Source organism: Leiobunum rupestre, chromosome 2 (genome assembly GCF_980474605.1).
Source record: "Leiobunum rupestre chromosome 2, qqLeiRupe1.1.hap1, whole genome shotgun sequence".
NCBI classification, from domain to species: Eukaryota; Metazoa; Arthropoda; class Arachnida; order Opiliones; family Sclerosomatidae; genus Leiobunum; species Leiobunum rupestre.
In genome coordinates, this window is record NC_143385.1 from 46,126,477 (window position 1) to 46,152,745 (window position 26,269).

General features: G+C 36.1%; 1 protein-coding gene across 1 annotated transcript in view; it reads right to left on the reverse strand.

Annotated features, from left to right (window-relative positions):
- Positions 1-6,192: 6,192 nt before the first annotated feature.
- Positions 6,193-26,269, reverse strand: part of LOC149957619 (SEC14-like protein 2) — a 56,261-nt gene continuing 36,184 nt past the window's right edge. Inside the window, exons 6-13 of the mRNA XM_090167109.1 lie at positions 20,798-20,860; positions 14,408-14,596; positions 9,286-9,364; positions 9,140-9,220; positions 8,754-8,840; positions 8,572-8,681; positions 7,560-7,878; positions 6,193-6,377 (exon numbers count right to left, since the gene is read on the reverse strand). Of these exons, the coding sequence (XP_090023235.1) occupies positions 6,259-6,377; positions 7,560-7,878; positions 8,572-8,681; positions 8,754-8,840; positions 9,140-9,220; positions 9,286-9,364; positions 14,408-14,596; positions 20,798-20,860 (1,047 nt within the window). The 3' untranslated portion in view covers positions 6,193-6,258. The remainder of the gene's footprint in view (positions 6,378-7,559; positions 7,879-8,571; positions 8,682-8,753; positions 8,841-9,139; positions 9,221-9,285; positions 9,365-14,407; positions 14,597-20,797; positions 20,861-26,269) is intronic.

A 26,269-nucleotide genomic window follows, 5' to 3' on the forward strand; every position in this document is an offset into this window, starting at 1 on the left:
GGTGGATACGGCGGTTACGGTGGTTACGGAGGCTACCCAAGTTTGGCTTCGATGAGTCTCCAAATGCAACCCATCTACTATTACGTTCCAGTCAGCACCGATCAAATTCCAACCTTCCCAATCGACGGCATTAACGACTTTACGGGATCCTTTGGAGGAGGAGCACTCAGTAACCAGCAATTACTGGAACAGTTGATAGCTATAATACAGCAAGCCATAGACGATACCTATCAGTATTACAGCGCGAACGGTGGTGGTGCTAGTGGTAATGGTACTAATACTGGTGATGCGAATGGTGGTGGTACTAATGGAGGTACTGATGGTGGTGGTGCCGATAGTGGTGGTGCTGACAGTGGTGGTGGTGCGGCTATTGCGGAGCCAGAAAACAGCCCTTTAATCAAAGGTGCCAAGAAAACTAAAGTTCAATCCAAAATACCTAAACGCGGTATTAACACTAAAACGACTGTAACAGTAACAAAATTTAAAGAAACTGTGACGGAATCGGGAGCCAAAATTGAAGATAAAGTGAAAGAAGGCAAAATTGGAGAGAATGCTGACAAGACTGAAACGAAAGATGACGGATTTATAAATGAAGGTGACTCCAGCAGTGTCAATTCACCAGTAATGGTGTCCGTAACTCCTGGTTCACCCTCCAGCAATCCCTCGACTGTTACGTTTATGAAGGAGACCATTGGAGCCAGTGAACCTCGGCCCTAAAACAATTCTTTACTAGAGTCATATTTCAATATTTATTTAAATTTATTTTAAATTTATGTACGCGCACCTTTCCGCTTTTCAATAAAAACTTTATCAATTTGAAATGATGTGGTTTACAACGATTGCAGCGCCACCAAGGTTGCCCGAATTGACCGGAAATATGAAACTTCACTTCCATCTAGGTTCTTTTTACAGTTATCGTAGAGAAACTTGCAGGCCAACGAGATAAGCTCGTTTATCTGCAGGTTTTTGTTTGCTTAGCACTCGCTTTGTAAGCCGACGAATATCCAGCAGATAAGGGATGTTCTCGCGATGGCCACTACGTTACTCTATATAAACTGAAAAGCTGAAAAGGCTCAAGGACCATGTGAATTTTCCGAGGGCGTTGTTGTAGGTAATAATTTATCCTTATGTTCGAAGAGTAAGATCCTTTCGTTAGAAAACTAAATCAGCCCAATTTTTAATTGTAACCATAGTTTTTTGTAAGTTTCCGTAAGAATGTCTCTAACGCGTCTACTACTTCGTTCTGCAAGAGTGCCAAGAAATGTTGTCCATTAAGACGATTGCGAAGGAACAATGGGCCAATAACTCTTTCTCGGACCAAACCCGCCCAAACATTCAGTCAAAATTGTTGTTGATGATCGTAAGGGAAACCCCAGTGAGGATTTTCATCACTCCACGTGTGGGTGAAATTACGGTTGAGAGGTCCATTTCTCCCAAAGGAGCACTCGTCGGTCACCGGCAGATGAGTTATGAAATTTGTGTAATCATCAAACATGTTAATAAGCCAGTTGCAGAAATCATATCTTCTTCCTGCAGAGCTAGGTGGAGAGTAGCTGGATACGGATGAAAATGGTGATTGTGAAGATTCTCCAAACGTAGTTCCTTGATAATCTAAAATCGTCGCTTGCACCTTTAATACTTGCTCGAGGGTACGCAGCAAAGTATAGGTTAGTACAATTTCTTCGAACCTGGTACTGACGCTTCCGCTGTTGTCGAAGTCTCGAACAGCTCCAAGTTGGTTTAGTCTTCTGTAAGGATAGAAAATACTAAACATTTGACTTATTCTTTGAGTGTTAAGACTCATCTCCATAAAGTATAATAATAATTTGAATTTTAAGCGAATTCCCTTTCTGACTTTTACAACAATCAAGGTTTTAAAATTTATATTTAAATCACTAAAATCCCAAGCCTTTTTTACCCAATATCTGCAATTGTTGAATGAGATTAAGAAGAAGTTGGCTTGATTCATAACAAATTTGGTACTGTAGCTCCCATGATCTTGAGAATAAGGTCCGATAGGCTGAGATTTTCAGAGCTTGGTGAATAACTGCCGTATTTTTACAACGAGGCATATGACGTGGCTATTTAAATGCTAGTTTCATGAATTTAACTCGTTTGTCGTCTTATAACCGAGGAGTAGCCTTAAATTTTAATCGTAAATTTCTTAAATAATTTTTGATTCAAACAAAATAAGTTGAAATATGAACACTTTCATTATGTTTATCAACAGTGATAGTAGCCACCAAATAACTTTATCACGCCTATATATGCCACGTGAATGTTTTTTTATCGCAGAATCATTTTTCCACGTGATGTATTACGTCATTTCTACGCGGTATGCTTACGACGTTAGGTGCAAGCACCGGATAATAACTGAAAACATGTGTGCCATCGTTATGCAAACGTTGTAGAATCCGAAGAGTACTTCCAGAAATTTGAAAACCTAGGGATTTCAACACTAGTATAACATCACAAGAATCTGTTAGCAAAACAAATCGTGCCAATTCATCATACTCTAATAGAAAAACAGAAAACCGGTAATTCAAACGTAATCCTTTTTCAAAGGTCTGTAAAAGAGTTGATACAATAGAACTTTACGATAGTCGTTCTGTTCCTTAGAAGTGTACATGGTTAATTTTTCTTCCAACGTACGATTCTGCCTCTCACATAGGTCATCGGATTGAGGGTGATAAGGTGAAGTTCGGTTTCTTTTGATTCCCAAATTTTCACAAAAAACTTTTAAGACTCAAAGTTTCGACCTTGATCGGTGATCATCATTAATGGTATACCCCAAGAAGCGACATAGAGATGTAGCGCTGATATTAAAGTTTCGGTATTCTGATTCGGCAACGCGTAAGCTTCCGGCCATTTAGTAAAATAATCAGTAATTGTAAGAACGTAGACGTTGCCTTTCTTGGTTTCTCTAAGTGAACCAATTACGTCTACCGATATTTTTTCAAATGGTTGTCCCACAGTCATGTGTAATATTGGTGCAACCTGGTAATGATGCGGTGGTTTAGTTTGAGCGCATGAAACGCATTCCTTGCACCATGTAGTGATATCTTCAGCCATTAGCGGCCACCAAAAACGATATTGAATAGCCTTTAAAGTCTTCATGTTTCCACGATGACCGGAATAAGGAGCGTCATGGAACTCGTGAATTAGTTCCGGAATTAACCTCGCAGGTACAACAATTTGAGAAACCGTATAATTAGGTGTCTTTCTCCACAGTAATTCATTTTCGACATAAAGACTACTTGAGTTTTTCAAAAAATAAGAAAATTGTCGGTTGTTATCTCCCTTTAAATCACCGGGTTTTGGTCTGATTCCTGTTAACAATATTCTTTTCATTTTCTCGATGTTTTTATCTTCCGATTAAAAGTGTTTAAGTTGTTCCGTAGTTATCTTAGGTAGACAGTAAAACGTAGCGTTGTTGATCAGAGGCAAACCATAACATTTGGTGAGCTTTCCGGTATCGCGCGACAAGGCGTCGACGTTAGCGTGTTTTTTTTTCGCTTCGATATCGTACTTCATGTTCGTACTCTTCAAGTTTCAGTATCCATCTTGCAAACTTGCCTCCTAGTTCCTTCATATTTCGAAGCCAAACCAATGGATTATGATCACTTATTATGACAAATGGACGTCCGAACAAGTACTGGCGAAACATTTCAATAGCATACATCACAGCCAACATCTCCCTCTCAACCGTCGAGTAATTTCTTTCGCTTTTGTTCCAGGATCGACTTTCGTATAAGCAATAACTCTTTTCTTTTCCTCGCTGTATCTGTGATGAAATTCCACCAATACCATAACCCGACGCATCGGCCTCAACACGAAATTCTTCTTTGAAATCAGGATAAGTTAAAACTGGTGGTGTCACTAATAGATGTTTCAGCTTTTCAAACGCTTCCTGACAGTCTACCGACCAATTGAATTCCATATTCGGTTTGAGCAACGTGAAAAGCGGCGCCGCAATAAACGCGAAATTCCGAACGAATTTACGATAGTACGACGCGAGTCCGAGGAATGATTGTATATCCTTCGTAGAACGTGGTTGTGGCCAATTTAAGACCTTCGATGTGTTTGCCGGATTAGCTTTAATTCCCAGACCAGATACCAACTGTCCCAAATATTCCACCTCATTTCGACAAAAAGAGCATTTACTGGGTTTTAATTTAACGCCATTCGCTTTAAAAAGGGGCGAAGACCATTTCTAGTCGTTCTAAATGTTCGGCGAAGGTAGTTGAGAAAACTATGACATCGTCCAAATAAATCAGGCATTTTTCCCACTGCAAACCACGCAGAACGCATTCCATTAACCTCTGAAAGGTACTAGGTCCTTTCAGTAGCCACAAAGTTATCTAAATTTTTACATAAATAGTGTACAAATATTATTTTGGATAGATATCTCTACATAAAAGTTGTATTATTAAATTCAATATGGTTCCTCTTTTATTTAGGCATCATTAATTGCTATGAATTTAGGAAACCTTAAAATATATTGGCATAAGTAACATTATCCCAATGTCATACTTAGGGGTATTCTGTTACTTATGATATTGGTGTTATTGGCAAAAAAAACCGAAGATTAATGTCCTTAATTATAAGACGGGTGCCATCTCAATGTGAGCTGTTTCAAAAGGTTAAAATGAGACGGGTGCCTTCTCATTGTGACCAATTTCAAAAGGTTAAAATGAGACGGGTGCCATCTCATTATGACCTATTTCAAAAGGTATGAGAGCGGAGCATACCGTCACCAAGGAAGTACACTATCAGAATGTAACCCTTGACAGGGAATACTGTATCGGAGTGTAGCCTATACAGAACATACTGTACATGTACCTTATCGTAGCCCGATTGATCTGTATTGCACTGAAATTATAATTATTGCGAGGTAGAGATATACACTTACCAGGTAATTTTATTATATATAATTTTTAACATTAATCACAATAATGGATTAGACACCAAGATAAATAGCGTCTCATCAAACAAGTTAAAATTATTTACCATGGTTAATTATAACAAAATAATATTTTTACTAAAAATTAGTCATTTGAAATTCGCAAGCTTTCATGTTTGAGACCCCTAAAGTCAAGCGGACCCAATCTGTTGTATATTTTAACTATTATGTAGCTAACTTCATATACTATACCTTTAAAGTTGCATTCGGAAATACTTAATATTAAATTATTATACTTAATTCAGACAGTTTATCCTCATGAATGTAAAACTGCAAAGATGATAATACTGATAAATTAAATATTGAGGCATCATCCTGGCAAAGATTTAAATAATCAAACAGCTATTCAAAATAATTTACAATCTGAATTTTTCGTATTCGAAATAGGATAAAAAGACCAAGCGGTTTATACATAAGAAATTTTTGAATATGATATGACCTCATTTCTACGATACAATAATTTTAAATAACAGAGCGTAAGCTTAGTGTTTAATGGGCAATAAAACTTTGTAGGCAGAAATTATTAAGGATTATTGACGCTAAACCATATCTTGCCCATACTGCACCAATTTTTAGATCACTTAATATCTTAAATGTAAAGCACACATATATCTACAACTCGTTATTATTCATTTTTAAATATCTAACCACTTACGAACATAACCAATTTCAATTTAGTAGACTCTCAATTTATTTTACCAGAAAAAAACTAAATTTTACATACCCCCGCGGCGCGCAATTCCCTAAAATTAAAATCTATTTTCTGTGAGGGAACCAGATATTTTAATACCCTGAATACTACCACCTCAGCTGGTCTAAAATGTTTAAAAAAAAAAGGCTAAGCTATTTGTTCAAAATGTTACCTAACTTTCTTTTATAAATAATTGTTGTATAGGAGTTTAAATTTTTATTTTGTTACTTTTCTTTGTTGCTGTAATTCTTTATTTATTGTTTTTTTTATATATATTTTTTGAAGAAAAAAAACACACAAACGCCGGTTTAAAGTCATATAATGACTTAGCCGGACCATGGAAACGTTTTTTTGACGTCTGAAATAAAGAACTTAAAACTTAAATAAAGATGTTTTCTTTTCCCCAACGAGTGGATGGATGTTACGCCTAACGCTTGGAGGGTTGCCAACAACCCTCTCGCTTCTCAATTTCTCATGCCCCCCTGTCATTCCCAAACATTCAAGTTCAAAGCGATAAATTAAAAATGGTTACAAAGTGAACAAAATAAATCAATTTATTTACACATTTCAATTATTAATATGAAAGCTAAATAATATTTGATTATCATTCCGGAGTGTTTAAAGAAACGTCAGTAACGGAGGAATCTGGCCTTGTAACTTGAATGAGGTAAAGTAGCTTTTTGCTACGTGTCCAGCTGTAACTGTTGTCGAAGGTAAATGTATCTGAAAAGGTACAATATACTATAAACACATAATTGTAGGATATATAATAAAAGGATTTGCCTTTTCTGGAATTAAATAATATAGCGATTAAGACTACGTGAAAAAAGTTTTGAATTAGGGATCTTTTGAAAAAATACATTAACCTCGCAATTAATTCCAAAGCCAGATCATTGCCATAAGTATTATCCCACCATCAAATAATTGAACAAAGACGAAATTAAATATGTAGCTTTGATTAAATAAACATTAAATCGCGATTATAATTATACATTTTTTAATAGTGATTATTAATCGAATTATGAGTTAGGATTAGGTAAATATTATTGGCTACATTCCGGCTGTTTCATGTGCTGTGCATTCTGTTACCACAACTAGGCGTAATGTTTTTATTTATTTAATGACTATGTTGAAACGATTTTTAGTCTGGCCCCCAATTGGAAAAAGCTGCCCGGTCGCTATTGACTAAAACAGTAATGCCAGATTTAATGATATCTTACGAGGTAATAATAATAATAATTATAATCATCTAGCCTAGGCCCAAGTCATCTAGCGACTTTTATTGCCTTAAACAGGTGGCCAGGTTAAAATGCGTCTATTAGGGAGTGAAAATGAAACAAAACGCGGTATCATGAATGACGTAGCTAGACTGTCTAAGGGAGCGCTTTTGAAAGACTATCCTAAAATTTTTGAAAACACTTCCTGTAGTCTTAACAGAAAACAGTGCATTTCAAAATATTAAGATTTTTATGAACTATGTGAAAGTTAATATTATTTATTTGGTCAATACTGATTAAACAGTTTAATTATATAATTAAACTGTTTAAAAAATTATTTCATACAAAATAGTGTTTTCAGTTCTTAAAATATGTTTCGTTGTTTAGCTTTAATTTTCGATTCACTAGAAAAATGTTTGGATGCTTGGATGCCTTTGTGTAAACGCTTTTTTCTTAATTGGCCCCAAACTTGAAACCCTGCAACGCCACTATGGGAGCCTGTGAAGGTGAAGGTTCCAAGATAATAACATAAGCACTGTCGAAGATTGATATTCTGCTCTATATATATATGTTATACATGTATACTTCTGGTGGTTTTTGCCTTCGAGATCTTTGAGAAACTACTCAGACGCTCTCATACGAATAGTAAAAAAATAATCCAGTTATTTACGAAATAAAACGTGCTTACATATTCCCGTTTCTTGGCACTTGAATTTTCCATCCTCTGGCACCAAATAAGAGTTGGCCCTGTCCAGCGGAATGACCACTTGCTCTCGGCAGTTGTTGGCGTCACTGTTTCGTTCGTTGTCGTGTGGGGTCATGGACAGACCGTAGGCTATGTCGTGATCTTCGGTCTGGAAGGTCCAGCTGATAACGGAACCCGGCTCGCTCATGTCCATGTCCGCTCTCATTACACCTTTACTCGGCACCGTGACGCTCTTCATTTTTTCCGGAGCCATTTTGAGCTTTTTGTAATACGATTTTGGAATGGGACCTCCCATCACAACCTGAAGAGGTATTTAATTTTACTAATATGATAAAAGTTAGATCCAGTTCATAATAAGCCGATATAAAACAACATAAAGTATAGCTGAAATGGAAAATCTGTGTTAGAACTTTAAATTGGCGCTAATCACTTTTATAACTGATTGCGGATAAAATCGATCAAATCGTGGTATCAATTAAAATACGGTACGGCATTACTAAAATCGCAATATCAGTAGAAATATGTGTACGATTAAATTACATAATACTTTAAAATATTTCTAAAATTATGATATAGTTTGATTTATCAAAAAAATATATTTATAACCAATCAAATCTGTTTGGTAACAGTAATATAATGTCTGTTGTAAGAAAATCCATAAAGCTACCTGAAAGGTTGATATTGTTAAAATCGTGATTTAACCGTTGATATATCAGTTCAAATATCGATAATATCGTAATGTTCATTGAATTATCAGTAAAGTCATGACCTTAGTTGAAATATCAGTTTAAGTATTGATAATATCGAAATATTAATTGAAATATAGTGACAATTATTGAAATATCAGAAAATTCATGACCTAAGTTGAAATATCAGTTCCAATATAGATAATTTCGTGATTTATAATTGATATATCGGTAAAGTCATGACTTTACTTGAAATATCGATAGTGGAGATACTTTATAGGTTCCCCGATATCTTATTTATTTTATACCTTGGATAAGCAGTAAGGATTCCCGTCCACTTCGTCGACCATCGTGCCGCCCCAGTGTACCGGAAGTTGATCCGCATCAATCGATTCGAGCAAAGATTCTTTCCAACCAACTGGAATTGAACACGAAACACATTTTGTATTCTCAACATTAGATCAAACAACACATTTGTTTAATTAGTTACCTTTTCCAAAGAAAACAATCTTTTTCTTGGTATCTTCGCTCAAAAATGGCTTGACCATGGTAAAAACTACTTGAATGACTGTAGGAGCTGTTTGAGGTAAAATGAATAACCAATTTTTGTTTAAAGCTGTTATTTCTTATGATAAGAGAATTTCAATAATCGCACAGCCATCTTTCTACTTTAAAAATAACACAAAGGGTCTAATCTGACGTCAAAGTACCATCCTTGTCTGCTTTTCCGTCTAACTGCGATAGCTACAGATATTATTGAAACTCGTTTGTAGCATTTTTAGTGGGTCGAACTGACTTTCAGATTTTTTTTAAATCATAACTACAAAATTAATTCTAAACGTGATAGCCAATCGAATAAAGTGAATTTGGTCCTACAATTAACGACGACAGCCGTTTTCAAGAATTCCGGGTAATAAGCTTCGTACAACTTCAGTTGGAAAGCGAACAAATCGAAAACTGAAAAAAGTGAAAATTTTGCATTTTATAAGACATTAAGACATTTAAGCAAAGTGTTCACAAACCTGGTTTCCAAATGAAATCTTGCATTTTGAAGTTTTCCATATCAAATATGAGGGTATGGGTAGTGACCAACTTCTTGTGCTGTTAAACGTATAAACAAAATTAAACATATATCATTAACATGATTGTAATTACCCTTACTAATTCGATAACTTGAAATTAAAATGTCGTATTTTCTTATCAATTTAGGAAAAAAATTTAAGTTTATCTCGAAAAAAAGACTATTAAAATTATTGATTGATGAGTCATTCCACGACAAATCGACCAAATTTTTTGAAATTTTCCACTCTACCTTCTTAGATTTGGATAACAATTTGCCTTAAGGGTTATTCTGGTCGAGAAATCCGATTTTCAAATTTTTTTTAATGTACGATAAGCGGTTTTTGAGATATTCGCTATAGAACTTTACCAAAAAGGGCCAAAAAGGCCTGGAAACCGAAAACTTGGAAATTGATATCTCCGTCAATAAAAGTCCGATTGTAATGGGATAAAGCTTATTGTAAAGCATTTTTCTTATACAAACCAGCATAAAATTTAAAAAATTCTATATTGAATTTCTCAGTCTCAAAAAACAGTTTAAATTGTATGACCTTTGACCTTTACCTGTGTCCCCAATTTTAGTGAAATAGAAATATTGTTTTTCGAATTCCCCGTTTATGATTTAGTCGAAAAGATCAAAATCCCAAAGTAGTATTTTTAGTTCTTTAGAAATAAATTATTTTGTACAACCCCTCGTGCAGTTTTAGAGATATGGAACTTGGTATACATATCTTGTTAGTCCAGTCGATTTAAATTAAAAAAGGGGTGTAACTAAAAAAAATTTCAAAAGAATTTTTCTCTTTTGCAATGTGTTCCTAAAATCGGTCTGAACAGCCCCTGAAAAATTTTCAAGAATCCCACCTTGGGAAAGTGGTCAAAAGTGGTCACAGGTGGTCAAGGTAGATTTTATTTGGAAAATACGGTCGGGGAAAATTAAAAAAGTTATCCTGACTTCATGCTTTGAGATAAAAGGCTGAAATTTGGTGAATATACTTCACAGCTATAGGGGATAATTATAGGTTAAAGCTTTTCACCGCCGCCATCTTGGATTCAATATGGCGGACGCAAGTTCGGTGTAAATCTCGGAATATCTTATCAAAAAACCTTATAACATATGCAAATACTCTTGATATTGTATATTATCTATATTTCCGGTTTATCACGGGCTTGAACGGTAATAATATTTTCCCGCCATTCGTAAAATACAATATGGCGGCCGTTTCACCCTACAAGAGTGAGAATCACAATTGTTACTGGGACGATTTAGTTTGGACTTATTCTAAAGGAACAGGGTTTATCTGTTTCTGTATCTATTTACGGTACGGGGCTATACAAATCTATTAGTCCATGTTTGGTGGTACATCAACTGATACTTTGACGGTCATTACATAGCCTTTTTTTTCAAAAGTTGCATCTAAGAGTTCACTTGTGAAACCCGAGAGTATTCCCCTAACTATTTGTATTTGTATGGAAATAAAACGTCAAAAATCTGAACCATAGTGACCGGGGATGGATATTAGAGGGTGGTCCGATAACGATGGACTTAACACCAGCTATAATTTGCTTACTAAATTTAGTACGCTGCAAATGTACCAAGAGGTGCTCCGATAAGAGTTGTCGATGCAAAAGCCAAAGCCTTAATTGTTCGTCGGCCTGCGGACCTTGCCAATTAGCTATTTGCGAAAACTCATTGAAACCGGATATTGAACTCTGATACCGAAAATATTTAAGTTTTAAAATTTTTAAAATAAATTATTTAGGTTAATTTCATGTTTCTTTTTTTAAATAGTGTTTATTTTGACGGGAACGCTCCGAGAATGTAGTTTCCTATAGAATAAGCCAAAACTCGGCATAAATCGTCCAAGTAACAATTGTGATTCTCTCTCTTGTAGGTTGAAACGGCTGCCATATTGTATTTTGCGAATGGCGGGAAAATATTATTACCGCGCAAGCCCGTGATAAACCGGAAAAATAGATAATAGACAATATCAAGAGTATTTGCATACGTTATAAGGTTTTTTGATAAGATATTCCGAGATTTACACCGAACTTGCGTCCGCCATATTGAATCCAAGATGGCGGCGGTAAAAAGCTTTGACCTATAATTATCCCCTATAGCTGTGAAGTATATTCACCAAATTTCAGCCTTTTATCTCAAAGCATGAAGTCAGAATAACTTTTTTAAACTTTCCCCGACCGTATTTTCCAAATAAAATCTACCTTGACCACCTGTGACCACTTTTGACCACTTTCCCATGGTGGGATTCATGAAAATTTTTCAGGGGCTGTTCAGACCGATTTTAGGAACACATTGCAAAAGAGAAAAATTCTATTCAATTTTTTTTTAGTTACACCCCGTTTTTAATTTAAATAGAATGGACTAACAAGATATGTTTACCAAGTTCCATGTCTCTAAAACTGCACGAGGGGTTGTACAAAATAATTTATTTCTAAAGAACTAAAAATACTACTTTGGGATTTTGATCTTTCCGACTAAATCATAAACGGGGAATTCGAAAAAAAATATTTATATTTCACTAAAATTGGGGTAACAGGTAAAGGTCAAAGGTCATACAATTTAAACTGTTTTTTGAGACTAAGAAAATCAATATAGAATTTTTTAAATTTTATGCTGGTTTGTATAAGAAAAATGCTTTACAATAAGCTTTATCCCATTAAAATCAGACTTTTATTGACGGAGATATCAATTTCCAAGTTTTCGGTGTTGAGGCCTTTTTGGCCTTTTTTGCTAAAGTTCTATAGCGAATATCTCAAAAACCGCTTATCGCACATTAAAAATAATTTGTAAATCGGCTTTTACGACCAAAATAACCCTTAAGGCAAATTTTTATCCAAATCTAAAAAGGTAGGGTGGATACCTTTGGACGATTTGTCATGGAATGACCCTGATGAAAGTTAATAAATTCGATGTTAACTTCCCCTGAAGCACAAACGGGTCGGCCCGACGTCGAAAATACCCTCAAATTGACAGTCGGCCAATTAGACTTCTTAGAGTCAAAATGTGCTAGGGGTAAACTGGTCGATCGACTTCTTTTTTGATATTTTATCTGACTGAAAAATGACCAGGTATAAAAGTCGAAAATTAGCTATATATACATATAGTTGGTTTCTTGAATTTATTTCCGTCAATCAGAAAGCTTTCGAATCTAGGGTTTGGGGTTCTATATTTTCTTGGGGTTTAGAAAAAGTAACACGGAAATCTTAATTAATAATATATCACCCTAACATATTTAATTATACAAATGTAACCTACTCGAGTTGAGAGATATTTTAAAAAGCAAACATTTTCAAATTGAATATATGATCTTTTTCGAAAAAATAGAGTACAGAAAAGTAGTTAAATAATCTTAAATTTGTTTTATTAAATCGCAAAGTTTCACAGTTTTGCGCGATTAATTGGCAAATAAAATGTCGGATATAAGTCGGCCGTTGGTCGGGCTATGTTAAATCAGATAACGTTTAACTAAAAAATCTAGTGTCAAATCTTTGGCAAATAATAATTTTTTTAGATGTAAATAGGTTACTTCGATCTTTGTGTTTATTTTTTGTACCTTTGACCGAGGTTAGCTGGAATGTGTTTTGATAAAGAAGTTATAGGTCGATTAGCTCAGGTTTTACACGCAATTTAAAACTATTGCAATTTTCTTTGCTATACGCAGTTTATTTAAACTTAGCTTATTTTAATAATTAGTATGTTGTAATAAAGCCTGTTTTAACTTTTATCACGTGTTCGAGCGTCTTTATTGCGAGTGTCGTATTCACTTCATCTACATGTAAGAATCAATAACGAACTGTTTGGTTTGAACCTTTAGATCTTTCAGTGCTTAGATATCACAAGCTATAAATGTCAGCAAATCTAATACCATTTAAGGTCGACGTTTGGACTCTAAATAGGTCCAATGATAAGACTTATTGAGTCCACAAGTGGTCCAAAATGTTAGTTCGCCATACCGACTAGTGACCAAAAACATATTTACGCTGAATTATATTAAAAACGTTTAAGAATTTTAGAGTCGGCAAGTGGTACAAAATAATAAGTTGCCAAACCGACTTTAAAAGCGACCAAAAACGTACTTACGCGGAATTATCTCAAAAATGTTTAGGACTTTTAAAGTCGGTATTTGGAGTCCCAGTGGCGTAAATAGCGCCCCCGCAGATCCCACGGCGCGGGGGGGGGGGGTGAGAACTAAGGGCCCCCAAACGTTTATGATTAAAATCGGTGCTATTTAAAAGGGCATCGAGTTGTTTTTCGCGGGGGGCCTAGTAGTTCCTAGTTACGCCACTGATTTGGACCAAGACCCAAAAGCGAATTTTCGACCAAAGCCCGACCCTAAATCGACTCTTTGCGCTACAGGGGTTAAAACGTATTTTTAAGAATTCATAATTACTACTAGGAACTTTTTTTCAGTATAGTTTTTATATCGACCTAGCCTAATTGATTTCGCTTCAGCCGTTCTGCGCAATATTTTGGCAACCCACCAAATATAAATGTTTTTATCCTATATTTATTTTAGTCAAACAATGAACGAGAAGATAATAAGGGAGATACAACTCGGCTGTAGCTGTTAAAAACGTTTCATCTTTAGATATTAAAAAATAAATCATAATTATAATTTTGTTTCTAACCATACCAGCGAAAAGGATATAGACATTTTATATTTTTCAAAAAGTCCCTACTCACTAGCCGAGTAATTTAAATCGCCTCAAAACACAAGTAGTTTGCCTTACAGGTGATTATCATAGAAAACATAGAAACATGTAACTCTTTTACGGTTATAGATTGAACAAAGTTCCACTTGCATTTATTATTTATTTTCAAGATCTTTCAAATGAAGATTTTTGGTTTCACCCAGACCATTTCTTTTAAATTAGGGCGTAAAGGCAGAGCCACGTCTAGCGACATTCTACCACGCCTATAATGGTAGATAAGCATTACTAGTACCTCGATACAAATTTCTGGTAATTGTAAAATCACAAATTGCCTAATTCCAAAACATTTCTCAATAATTGCAATATATTAACGTATGGAATCTAAGTTGCTATAAAATTACCATGAAAGATTACCTTTTCAGATTGTTGAATAGTGGCGCGTTCCATGTATTCCAGAAAGTAAATATAGTATTTGAGGAAGTCCGATTTCTGTCCTGAATAGGCAGCACCCTGGACGTCCAAATTACCGGACGTGAGGATCCACACTGGACAGCCATCTTTATCTTCTCCGACCAAACCGAGCGGCATGTACTTCACTATTACCTGTCATTAAGTTAGTTAATATAGTTGATTATTAAAAATTTTAAAGAATTATTAAATACAAATTTTGATTATTTGGAAATAATTTAAGAAGAATATTAATTAACGCCAGTAATTCAGGTGGTAGTGTTAAAGTAAGTATAACGGTGGTAGCAAGCCCGTTTTGTTACAATTCAAGTCAATAGCTCACGTCACTTACTATTACCATTAACCCCAACAAGATCTTCATGGAAATAGTAAAAACCCCTTCAACCAGTGCGGTGATAATTGGCAAACTGAACGCCACAAGCTGGGATCGAAACGGCCTCCACCTGCTGGATTGTCTATTTCCTTACTGCTCTTTTCTTCTTTTTCCATTTAATCTAGTTCTACTGGATCACAATTTTGGCATGACTGCTCATGACAATTACCGCAAACTGATGAGCAGTGAAGTCCGAGCTTTCAACAACCACATAATGGTCCGCATCCTTTTAAACAGTTACAAAAAATCATGTTCCGAAGTTGTTTTGGGCGTATTATATTATTTTTATTTACCATCCCCAAATTGTAGGATTTAATTAATACCTAACCACTTCTGAACTTGATAATTCCCTCAAAATAAGTGCTCTTTTGTTGCATTTTCTGTAGGTGGTAAAACATTTAGGTTGGCCGACTTCTTTCTATGTATAGACTTTGTAAAGCATTTATAACGATATTCGTTTTTGGCAATTTCTGTAATGGGAGCCCCAAACATGGCCAAAAAACCGTATTCCATTGGAAGCAAACAGTTCATGAGAAACTCAAGGTTATTTGAAAACTTGAGCTGTAAATCATCTCGTTTTTCTAATAACTTCAAAGCTGATGTTTACCTTTATTAAAAAGAGCAGATGATGTGTCACACCCGGTAACTGCGTGTAAAAATAAATTATGATCTCTGCCTTTTTCATGTCCGTCAAAATTTCGAGAAGAATACATCTTTCGCTCCACTTAGCCTTTTCCCGGTTACAAAAAGGTCAAGATCTTTGATTTTTTAAGGACTCTTCCAGAGCTATTTCGATAATCATATCGTCATCGTCATCTTCAGCGTGACGGTGTTTAACATAAAAATTGTTATCTTCGAACTTGTCTGATAACATTGAAATTATTCTGATTTTGTTGTTTCTGCTGGAGAGGAATTTTTCTTGGTTTACTGTAGCGTTCATCATCTCGCGAAAGAGAACGTCGTCAGAGGACAGCTTAGTCGTTCGGCAAAGTTTTTCCGCAGTTTTTACGCAGTTATCACTATTATTGTAAACATCCAAAACTATAACAGATCTGGAACCGAAGTGTTTTTGAACATAATTGATGTATTTAGAAAAAATTGATTAAAAATATTCATTTAAATGCCAAACAACGCGACTCAGCAAAAATCCACCGTCAACGACATGTTTAACATTTTCCAAATCAGGTTGGATGGTCAGTGTAGTGAAGCTCTCAAAAAAAGATGACTCTTTGGTTTTACGCATTCCGACTTCATCAAAAAGTGAAACAGGATAAAGTGCTAACTCATATTGTAAATAGTTTCGAAGCTTCTTATCAGATCGTTTCATAACACTAATTCTTTGAAACAACAATAAGTCATCAATTGCTACTGTCGTATCGTAAACTTTTACTTTGCTGTTGACAGTTAAAAGCGAACGTATTCTATCAGTGCGGCAAAATTTTATGGTACTGTAATACCAATGTGATGGGCATTGTGACAGTTGATTTTACCGTCACATGTGGCCCCTGTTGCCCCTGTTGCTATAGACTTTATTTTTGGATTGTCTGGAAAAGGTTGATGAGACTGAAACCAACTTGGAAGCTTATTAACATCTGTGTCGTCCCTTTTGGCGAGAGAGTTCATGCGTCAACGTGTTGTTCCCCAGCTTCAAATGAGAGGTCCCAAAATCTCTCAAGTTCTTCGGATATATTTCTAGAAGTAATCCAAAACCCCATTTACTCAAGTACTTCTTCCACGTGTAAGGCCCTCTTTCGATTTCGAGCGACTGTTCGATTACCAAATTGATCCATGTTCCTGAGAAGTATTTATCGTTGAGTTTAATTGTGAAAAAATTAAGAGTGAACTTCTTAAATGCTTCCTTTTTCATTGAATTTTCTTACAAATGTGTCGATTTTGCATAAAGGAACTGTCGTGCAGCGTGAAAATACGGCAACATCTTCTTTATAGAACTTAAATGACCTTCCCAATTTCCCATTCTCTCCGCTCTGATAAATTCTATCACAATTGTTATCATTTCAAAATATTGTACCCATCTCGTTGAAAATAATATGAGATAGGGCAACTTGTACCAATGTATGAGCTCTCACTGATCTAGCGTACGCGTGACCTAATCACATTTTATCCACCGAATTTGGAGCGTAAATAATGCTAATGATCGCTTTCAAGTCGCTCCCAGCCATTATGTAACCAATAGACGCTTAAATAAAACCTGTTCAGCGGTTTGCCTAGAGATAGTGATACAGATGCTACGTTCAGTGAAGCTTAACGGTCTGATAACGTTTTACGTTTGCGTTAATTCTGTTGAGACTTTTTATCCTGTCATGATGAATGCTTTTTTAGGATTGTTGTAATTTTTATGAAATATCGTCTGCTGTGCCGTCCGCAGCTAGCCTTCCCGTGTGCTGTGAAGTCACGATTCCGTTTAGCAACGAAGAAACCGGCTCTTTCAATCGGTGAGTTTGTTGAGCTAACGTTGCCAACGTGACGTCAAAACCGGAAATTACAAAAACCGTTCAGTGAAAAAAAGTTGTCAACGTTGAGACCGTTCACTGGACGTAGCCCAGAGAGCCAGCGCATACTTCGCTACCTTAGAGCAAGAGTCAAGCAAGTCTGAAAACCCCTATTTGAGAAAAACCAGTTTTAAGTTCGAAATCTAGCATAATAACAATGATAATCTAATAATGAAAATTGATAAAAATAGAGTGAAAATATATATATATTGAAAATTTTGTTAGTCACTTAAATTTAAAAACACCCAAGGATTCTTATTTTGAATTTCTTTCAATAGTCACGTATATCGACTTACTTGACTTTTGCTCTCAGGTAGCGACTTGTAAAACGGTTATATTTCAAAGCGCGCGCTGCTTAATTTTTCAATACAGAAGGGCTCGTTCAATTTCGCACGCGCCTGCTGAAATAAAAAAAAAACTTGCGCACTGTCACCTTTAGCCTTACAAATAATACTAACATAAACACGTGACTATTTTATTCCGTAACTCGCGCATGTGCGTAGGGCATGGAAGAAAAAGAGAGCGTCATTTATTGAAGCATCTATTGATCCGAGAAAAGACATCAGCAAATGGAAACCTCTTAGTCTCACGATTACCATTGAAAACTGACAATTTTTATCAGAAGCGGCAAGAATTTCCCAGGCTTTAGAATAGAGTAGTTGATCAAATCATACACTAAGAAAGGTTTCACAAGGACATTTCGCGCGCGAATTTAGGACCGTGTAAAGTCTCAGCACGGGAGGGCGCCACGTATATCAAAATGCTGGTGCGAACCAAATTCGAAGGACTCAAATATTATTCTTATTAGCACGTGTTTTAGAAATCAGATGTGATACACGTGAGGTACTATATGGGTTTGAAAATAATATGCACGTGATCACCACTTTCTTAAAAATCCGCTGGGCGCGCGGCCGTTCGCACCATTAACGAAGTCGGGGGGTCTCGCGCCGCCGGTTATACAGGAAAAAGCTAAGGGGGGGTCACACGCGAAATGTCCTTGTGAAACCTTTCTTAGTCTATGATCAAATATCACGACGCATGTTTTATGATTCGTCTAGTATGCGATGCAACACAGTATAAATAGTGTTATAATTATTTTCCGGTTGGTTGATAAACGGCAAATAAATTATCTTTGATTTGAAATATGTCTCTTGCTTGGTTAGATGCTCCATAAACCCACTCCAACCTGGCACTTTTGGAAAGCGTTGCCCCATTCCAAACATCCATAAGATATCAGAATTCCTAAGAAATGACCTTGAGTCTTTATCGCAATCTAATGATTCAACCATAATGTTTCCTAACCCTTGTAGCCGTGGTTTTCATAAATTTTTATTGGCACTTGTGCAGCTACAGCCATTTCTACCGAAGTTGGCAATACCGTTAATCATGGAACAACTTGACTTTCTTGAATTTTATCATGTGGAGTAATAACTTGAATGGTTCCCATGGAAAGAAATGTATTGAAGCCGTTAATCATAGCAACATTACGGTCGGCGTTGGCACAAACATATTGTATAAAACACCCCTCATCTGGTGACAAAAATTAACGGACGAGGCTGAAGTACACTGGTAGCCTCAAATAAAACTGTTTCTCGGTATGGTGCACATTGACCTAAACACGCTAAAACATCTATTAAACGTTTCAAGCCAAATTGTCTATGTAAATAAACAGAGAATCCCATGCGGACATGATAGCATGACGACTGATAGCGGTAGATTTCTTTTAAAGTGACTCCAGTTTTCCGTTTTTATTTTTTAAAATAATTTCTTCTAAAAAGTAAATTAAAGATTTCGGTATAGATTCATTAACGTTGTCAAACATAGTGGTGCTTGGAGGAGAGTAATCAACTTTGCAAATTTGAGTTCGTATATTTTGTCGAATAATTGCGGCTGCAGCTGTAAGCACTCTTTATCTATTTTTTTAATTTCGTATAATAATTTATACAGAATATCATATCGCGTATCACGAAATCAAATTATTGAATGGCCAGAGTTTAAATTCGTAATCTTAATTATATCTGCATATCTTTCTTGCAGCTTATTGACTATGGTATTTACCTCTGGTTTAAAATCTTCTAGCAGTCGTCATAAGTTTCAATGTAAGAACAAATTTTATACGTTGATGAAACAATTTATTTGCCTTTTTCTTTTCCCCTGGCTAATTATCGAAATTTTGTAAAACAGCAGTGATGATATCGCCTGGGCTTCAACTAAATCGGGCACTAAGATAAAACGATCAATAACGGTTTATGATAGTTGATCATCCCTATTCAGAGCTAGTTCCATAAGGGTCTCCTTAAATTTGTTTGTTGAAACATGTCTGATAATTTAACGATTTCCCTTTGTATATCTACATTCTTTTTCCTTATTTAAAGAATATTACTACTTATGCAAAACTATTACTAACAAGTTGGCAAGCCAAATTATACCTCTCCTCATTGGCTCGACGGTAAACAATCCGCCCTTAGAAAATATGGCCTGTGTTCGATTCCTGGCTAAGACCGTATTTTATATTAAAATAATTAATTACTTTTTAATATTATTTAATTTATAAATATAAAAAATTTAAAGAATAAATTGACGATAGCACATTTATAAAAGAGTAAAGGAAAACGTACTTTCAACAATGCTATTTTTCTAAATATCATTGAAGTGTAATATGTTCAAATCCCGATCGTCAGTTTTGTTTTTATTCAAATAGACTAGACACAACATTTGAATTTCTTCTACGCAATAATTTAAATCAAACACTCGTTATATTTATATAAGAACCAAAACAAAGAACACTGTTAATATACGCTTTTGCTTTAAACTGAATTTCTAATTTTCAGTGAAACGTAATAAATGTCGGTGGTTCTGCGGTAGAACACTCGCCTCCCACGCAGGATGGCCAGTGTTCAAATCCCGCCTGACTCTATCACAAATTTATATGATGTATACCGTGAACATTTGGTGAAAACCCTTACATTTGGATGCTAAGACCTTAAACGCAGCCCTCAGCGTTCGGTGGGTCGATTAGTAGAAGACGGAGAGTACACTCGAAACACAACAACACACGCCTAAACACGCACAGTCATTCTAATCAACATCACCACACAACCTACAAACAGTCACAAACTTTCCAACATACGTCACTTTACGTCAATGATAATCACAATACGCAAAAACAAGAACATTCTACACCGAATGCCAAAAGAACGGTTTTTGGAAAAACCTTCACCTTAATTTCAAGAAATTACGAACACAGTGATTTCACTTTGCCTCGAAAGTGAGAACACCTTTTCAGCCCAGACACGATGATTGTAATACCTCTCCTAGGGAACAAATTTTACTCGGAAAGGTAAAATGTAATTTCGAAACTTTTGTGTGCCCATAAATATCCAACATAATTAGTCAAAGGAATTTTGTTTCTAAATTGAGTATTTAAACGGTAAATAGTTAAATATATGGTACCTCTGGTGCCTCGAATTCTTCGTGAATATAATCCACTCGCCATTCCTTCCTCCATTTGAGATTCTATTAAAAAGATAAAAAACATATTAGTGTCTTGCTCCCACATTTCTATTAGATAGCACATGAACCAAATTCTCACTTCGAAATTTAATAATCTTAGATATTTTCGTTCGGGTAATCAGAGAATATGAAGAAGCAACTGTAGCCTCTGTTTTCATGATTCGGTGAAGATTCATGACGGGGGAGGGATTACCCGAGAAAAGGCGGAGGGGGGTGGTTTTCACTACCGGATTAACGGGGCAAACAAGGAGCGTGGCTCACAAATTATATGTTCACCTGAATTATGTCTTGATGTCGGTTTTGAAAAAGCAGCTTAGGCAATATCTACTATAATAATTAACTAGGCACCACCTTAGGCGACTCGCAATTCCTTTAAATAATGTGGCCGGGTTATACTGCAAGCCCCGCATGTTGATTGAGCTAACAACTCCCTATAGTAAAATGATTATAGTCAGATATTAACCACCTAAGCCCCAAGTCATCTAGCGACTTTCAATTCACGTGGCCTGGCTGGAAATCCTTTTATGCCACTACAATTATTATTAACATATGCAACTTAATAACTCGTAAGTATACCATAAAATCCTCTTCTTTAATAAAACCATGTTCACTTGATATGGCATAAATTACGTCACTTCCTATTCCGTGGCGAAAAACACTTCATCAACTTTACAGATGAGAAACGGAAGTTAGTTAAAAATTTCTCGTTCGTTTCTAACTTAAACAATCTTTAGTTTAGCTCGTGCTTGGACGATCACTAGATTTCGTTTCCATGGTAACATTTTCAATAGCACAAGGATTATAAGAATGTTTCCCTTTTAAGGTCCGCTTATTGTATGTTCCGTGTGAAGAAAGGTCTAATTAAATTTTTTCTGTGGAAATGTTAAACAGAGACATATTTACTAGTGATGATAACTATTCGGCCCTGTATATTTACCCCCGAATTTCGGTGGTTAATAGCGGAACCGCGCGGCCGACGCTATTTACCACCGAAAGTCAGGGGTAAATAGTCTCGATCGCGCGGCCAAGACTTTTTACCACCGAAAGTCGGGGCTAGGAAATTTCGGTGGTATATAGCAACCACCGCGCGATCGAGTCTATTTGCCACCTTCACGGACCAAACCGCGACTTTCGTTAGTAAAAAGTCTCATCAATGATGGCGGCTATTTGCCACCCTAAATCTGACGTTTCTCCGTTTCGGTGGTAAAAAGTGTTGGCCGCGCGTATTGGGCTATTTACCCCCGAAAGTCGGGGCTTGAATTTTAATGCTTAATACGAATAATTTTAAGTTCAGTTAATTAGATTAATTTAAACTTTTGGCTGCTCGGTGCCCTAGCTTATTCAGCTTTGTCAAACAAAGTCTATGGGAGCGAAGTTCTTGGATTTGGGATATGTGGATATTATTCCAAATTTTGTACGGGATCTGGTAAAAATAACCAACCCCTCGAGTTAACCACACAAGAGCCTTTTTCTAGAATTCGCAAGATTTTTAAATGTCTATCACCCGGTATCGTCCGTTATTCAGGGGTTGTTCATTTAGACCAAAAAGTACAATAAATGTTTTTCTCGAAAATTATTTATTTAATAATTTTGGAAAATTTTAATAAAGTTTTGAATACATTTCTTGACTGTGAAAAAGCTTCGCTTATTTATGTAGTTAGGTTGGGATAATCTAAAAGGACCTACTTGTTATATTAAAATTTAAATAATTAATAAACATTTCTTACAACTTCCATAAAAAAACAATTATATCTGTTGGTAGTGTAGGTCGCCCTAACGAAAATTTTAAATCAACAAGTGATTAATATTGGAAAGGATAAAATCTTGGTCAAAATTCGATAATCTTTTGATAAATTTATAAAATTTTAATTACGGTTTGATCAGTCGACTTTTCGAATAGACAATTTACGTAAGGGTATTTACCGAGAAATGCAGGGGGTGTTCATATAGATAAAATTTACTTAAACAATTATCAATTATTCTCCATTTTAGCTTACTTAAGTTTTAGTTGAAGTAACTAAATTATCAATTAAGGGCCGTCTATAAAGATTACTTACTTTGTAATTGTATTGCTCCTCAATTATTATATTTTAGACCTTAAACGTAAGAATTGATTGGTCTTTGTTCGGTACAGGGGTCATGTATTCAGACCGTAAAGTTAAGTGTTCTGGTTTTTAACAAAAAATGTTATGGTCTCACTAAATATTGGTCAATTTATTAATCCAGTAATATGGTATTTTAAGTAGAATACTACATTACTTAGGTAGAAATAAGTTGCGGACAGACCACGTGAGGAAGAAGGCAAAATTCCAGGAGGTCCCGAAGAAATGTTTCTTAAGGAGGCTGTTATGTTTGTCGGTGAAGGATGAAACAGTTACGAACAAATCATTCACTTTTATTCATGCATTAAAAGGATGAACATGGGACTAAAATTAACACACTTTATGAATAAACCAAGAATATTCGTCAAGACTATGGTTGCCATAACCATAAGTCTAAAATATTGTTCCATAAGTTTGTCACTTTGGGGAGTATTTTACTGAGAGCTAGTAACAGAGTGACGTCATCAGAAGAAGAAAAATATCCCCCTAGCGAGGCGCTGTCAAAGGCTTCGTGTGACGCGGGAGAAAGCAGACGCAAAACTACAACGAAGCTCGTAATGCAGTCTGTCTTGTGAATAGCTCACACAAGTCAGTTAAATTTTGGCATGTGAAGAATAGGAAGTGTTACTTCATACATGGGCAAAACTCCGGAGGGAAACTCCAATTTCGGAGCGAACAGGAGGGAACGTGGAGGAACACATTTTTCCCTCTACACTCCATTCTCACCCCTCCGGAGTGAAAAAATTAACTCCGTTAGCCCTCCACGGCATAAATGTCCCACTCCGCTGTATTCCCTCCAATCTCCGAAACATAACTGCCTCGTCCACGCTTTATCCCTCCACACTCCGGAGTGAAAATATCTTCCGGTTTACGTCCCGCCAGAGGTATGCAAGATTCCGGAGATAAACTTCAAGATCCGGAGAGAATGGGATAGGGTGTTTGTGAAAATGTTTTCCCTCCACCCTCTGTATCAAACAATTTACTCCGTCGGCCCTCCAAAGCATAAATGTATCCCTCCGCTCTATGCACTCCCATCTCCGAAACAAGTTGTACTAGGAGGCAGAGCCATTAACGTAGACAATCGTTACTAATCACAACATACATGTACATTTATTGTAGGGAACTTACGCTTTAAGTTATGTACTGAATATTCAGATCTGCCAAAAGTAATTGTTAAAGAAAATGATTACGTCCAACACCTAGTTAGACAAAGTAGACAAAACAAATGCGTCTTCCATTTCAACGTGGTTACGAGTAAGATCCTAAAACGAAGATTTGTTGCCCAAATTTACGCTTATTTTTTTTTTCTACAACTGGGGTAATATCAATCCGAGGTTTCGTGGTCGTGCTCTCCAGGACATCGCCATTGAAAACACCATCCTTGCCTACTACGTCGCCTCTTCTCGAGAGAGCGTCAGGACCATAGAAATCTCATAGGTAACTAGAATGCTGCCGCCTACGGCCGAGCTTGACGCCAGTTCGCCTTGAATCTTCAGCCAATGAGAGGCCATAGAGTGGTTCCGCCAAGGAGGATAATAATCCTCCTTGGATCCGCTACTATAGCGGGAGATAGGTGACGTCATTCTCTCTGGTTACATTAAATTCTTGGCAGAACCACTCTTTGAGCTCTGATTGGCTGAGATCTGGTTATCGTCTGCCACGGCGTTTGGCCCATTTGCCAGTTACACGGCAGCATTCTAGTTACCTATGAGATTTCTATGGTCAGGACTGCCAGCTTCAACTTAGGGTTGGATCGAATTGTTCTTTGTTTATTTTCGAAAACCTATAACTGAAATGCACATGTTTCCTACAATTTCTTAAAGGCTATTGCCTCATACTACAACTCGTTTTTTTCACGGCCTCTAAACTCACAAGCCAGTGATAAATAGGTCTTTTTCGACCGAACGAAATATATTGTTAAATTTTCATTTATACTCTACAACTTTCCATTGGAACATGTTGCGTGACACTAACCGGTGAAAAACTAATTTTTCCAAAACCGCGAAAAATATGAAATTAAGAAAATATACCCTTAAAATTTCAGAAACCTAGGATAAACACCTTTAGAGAAAAATGGCCTGATCTATCAAATTGAGACACCCTGTATAGTATTATTATTACCATATATATAGTACCTTATTATTATATTATATTATATTTATAATATAAGTAATATTTTACTCAGAGTGTTCTAAGGTACATGTATCAAGCAGTGGCGTAGCTACAAATATCGCGCGCTTAGACAGGCGAATCTAGTGTTCAAATAATTGTAGCCGAAAGATAAGTGTAAGCCACGGTCACACGATCGCTCGAATCCTGGTTTCAAGGCGAGATTTTCTCAATTTCATTGGTCAAAACTGGCAACGAAACCGACTTAAACGGACTTCTACGGCCTGGTGTGACAGTGGCTTTAGATTTGTTCTGTAAACCCTAAACCTGGCATTAGTGAGAAGTTAGAAGAACTTCCATCGTCACGGATTAACGACTGCTACAATTGACATTATTTATTTGCGGACTACGAAGTTTGAGTTTAAAAAAGAAAACTAAATCATTATAAAACCACTGAAAACGTAGATAGGAAATTTGTAGCTCTGTAGAAGTAACTTTGTTTTAACGAAAAAAAACCAAATCTGATAAAAAAAACATTACACAAAATTTTTGAGGTTTCATTTGAGTCTTTCCACCAAACTTGTCAAATCTGAAACGGTTTCACATAATGTTAATTTTTTGACTATTTTAAAGTTTATATTGCACCGAAACAGTGTAATGGACTTAGAAAAATTATCACTTTAATATTCGATTTCGTAAGAAAAATAACTATGTCTCGAGTATAAACCATATTTTTGATATACGGAAATCAGAGCCCAGGATTATCGAAGGGTGATGTTGATCACCTTCCCCCCCCCCCCCCCCAAGGCGATATTTCACAATTGTTATTGTAGCCAATGGGTTCTAACACATACAATTTTCTACTTACGCCTACCTAAAACCATGCAGATACTCCTATCAATTAACATACATACATACACACGCACATACATACCTTCCTACATACATACATACATACCTACATTTACACAAATACCTGCAAAAAAATGCAAATTAAACAACCGTACCTTTTCGTTACTCTCAACACACCTATCGTCATCCCTCCACACCCGTACCTACCCACCTACGTATAGACATATTTACACACAAATTCATTGAATATTCTGGAACGTGATAGCGTGTTTCACACCATTCCCCATACATTTAGTACTTAACACTACCTCATTTATAACCCAATCTTAACGTGAGATAATTGAGTCTA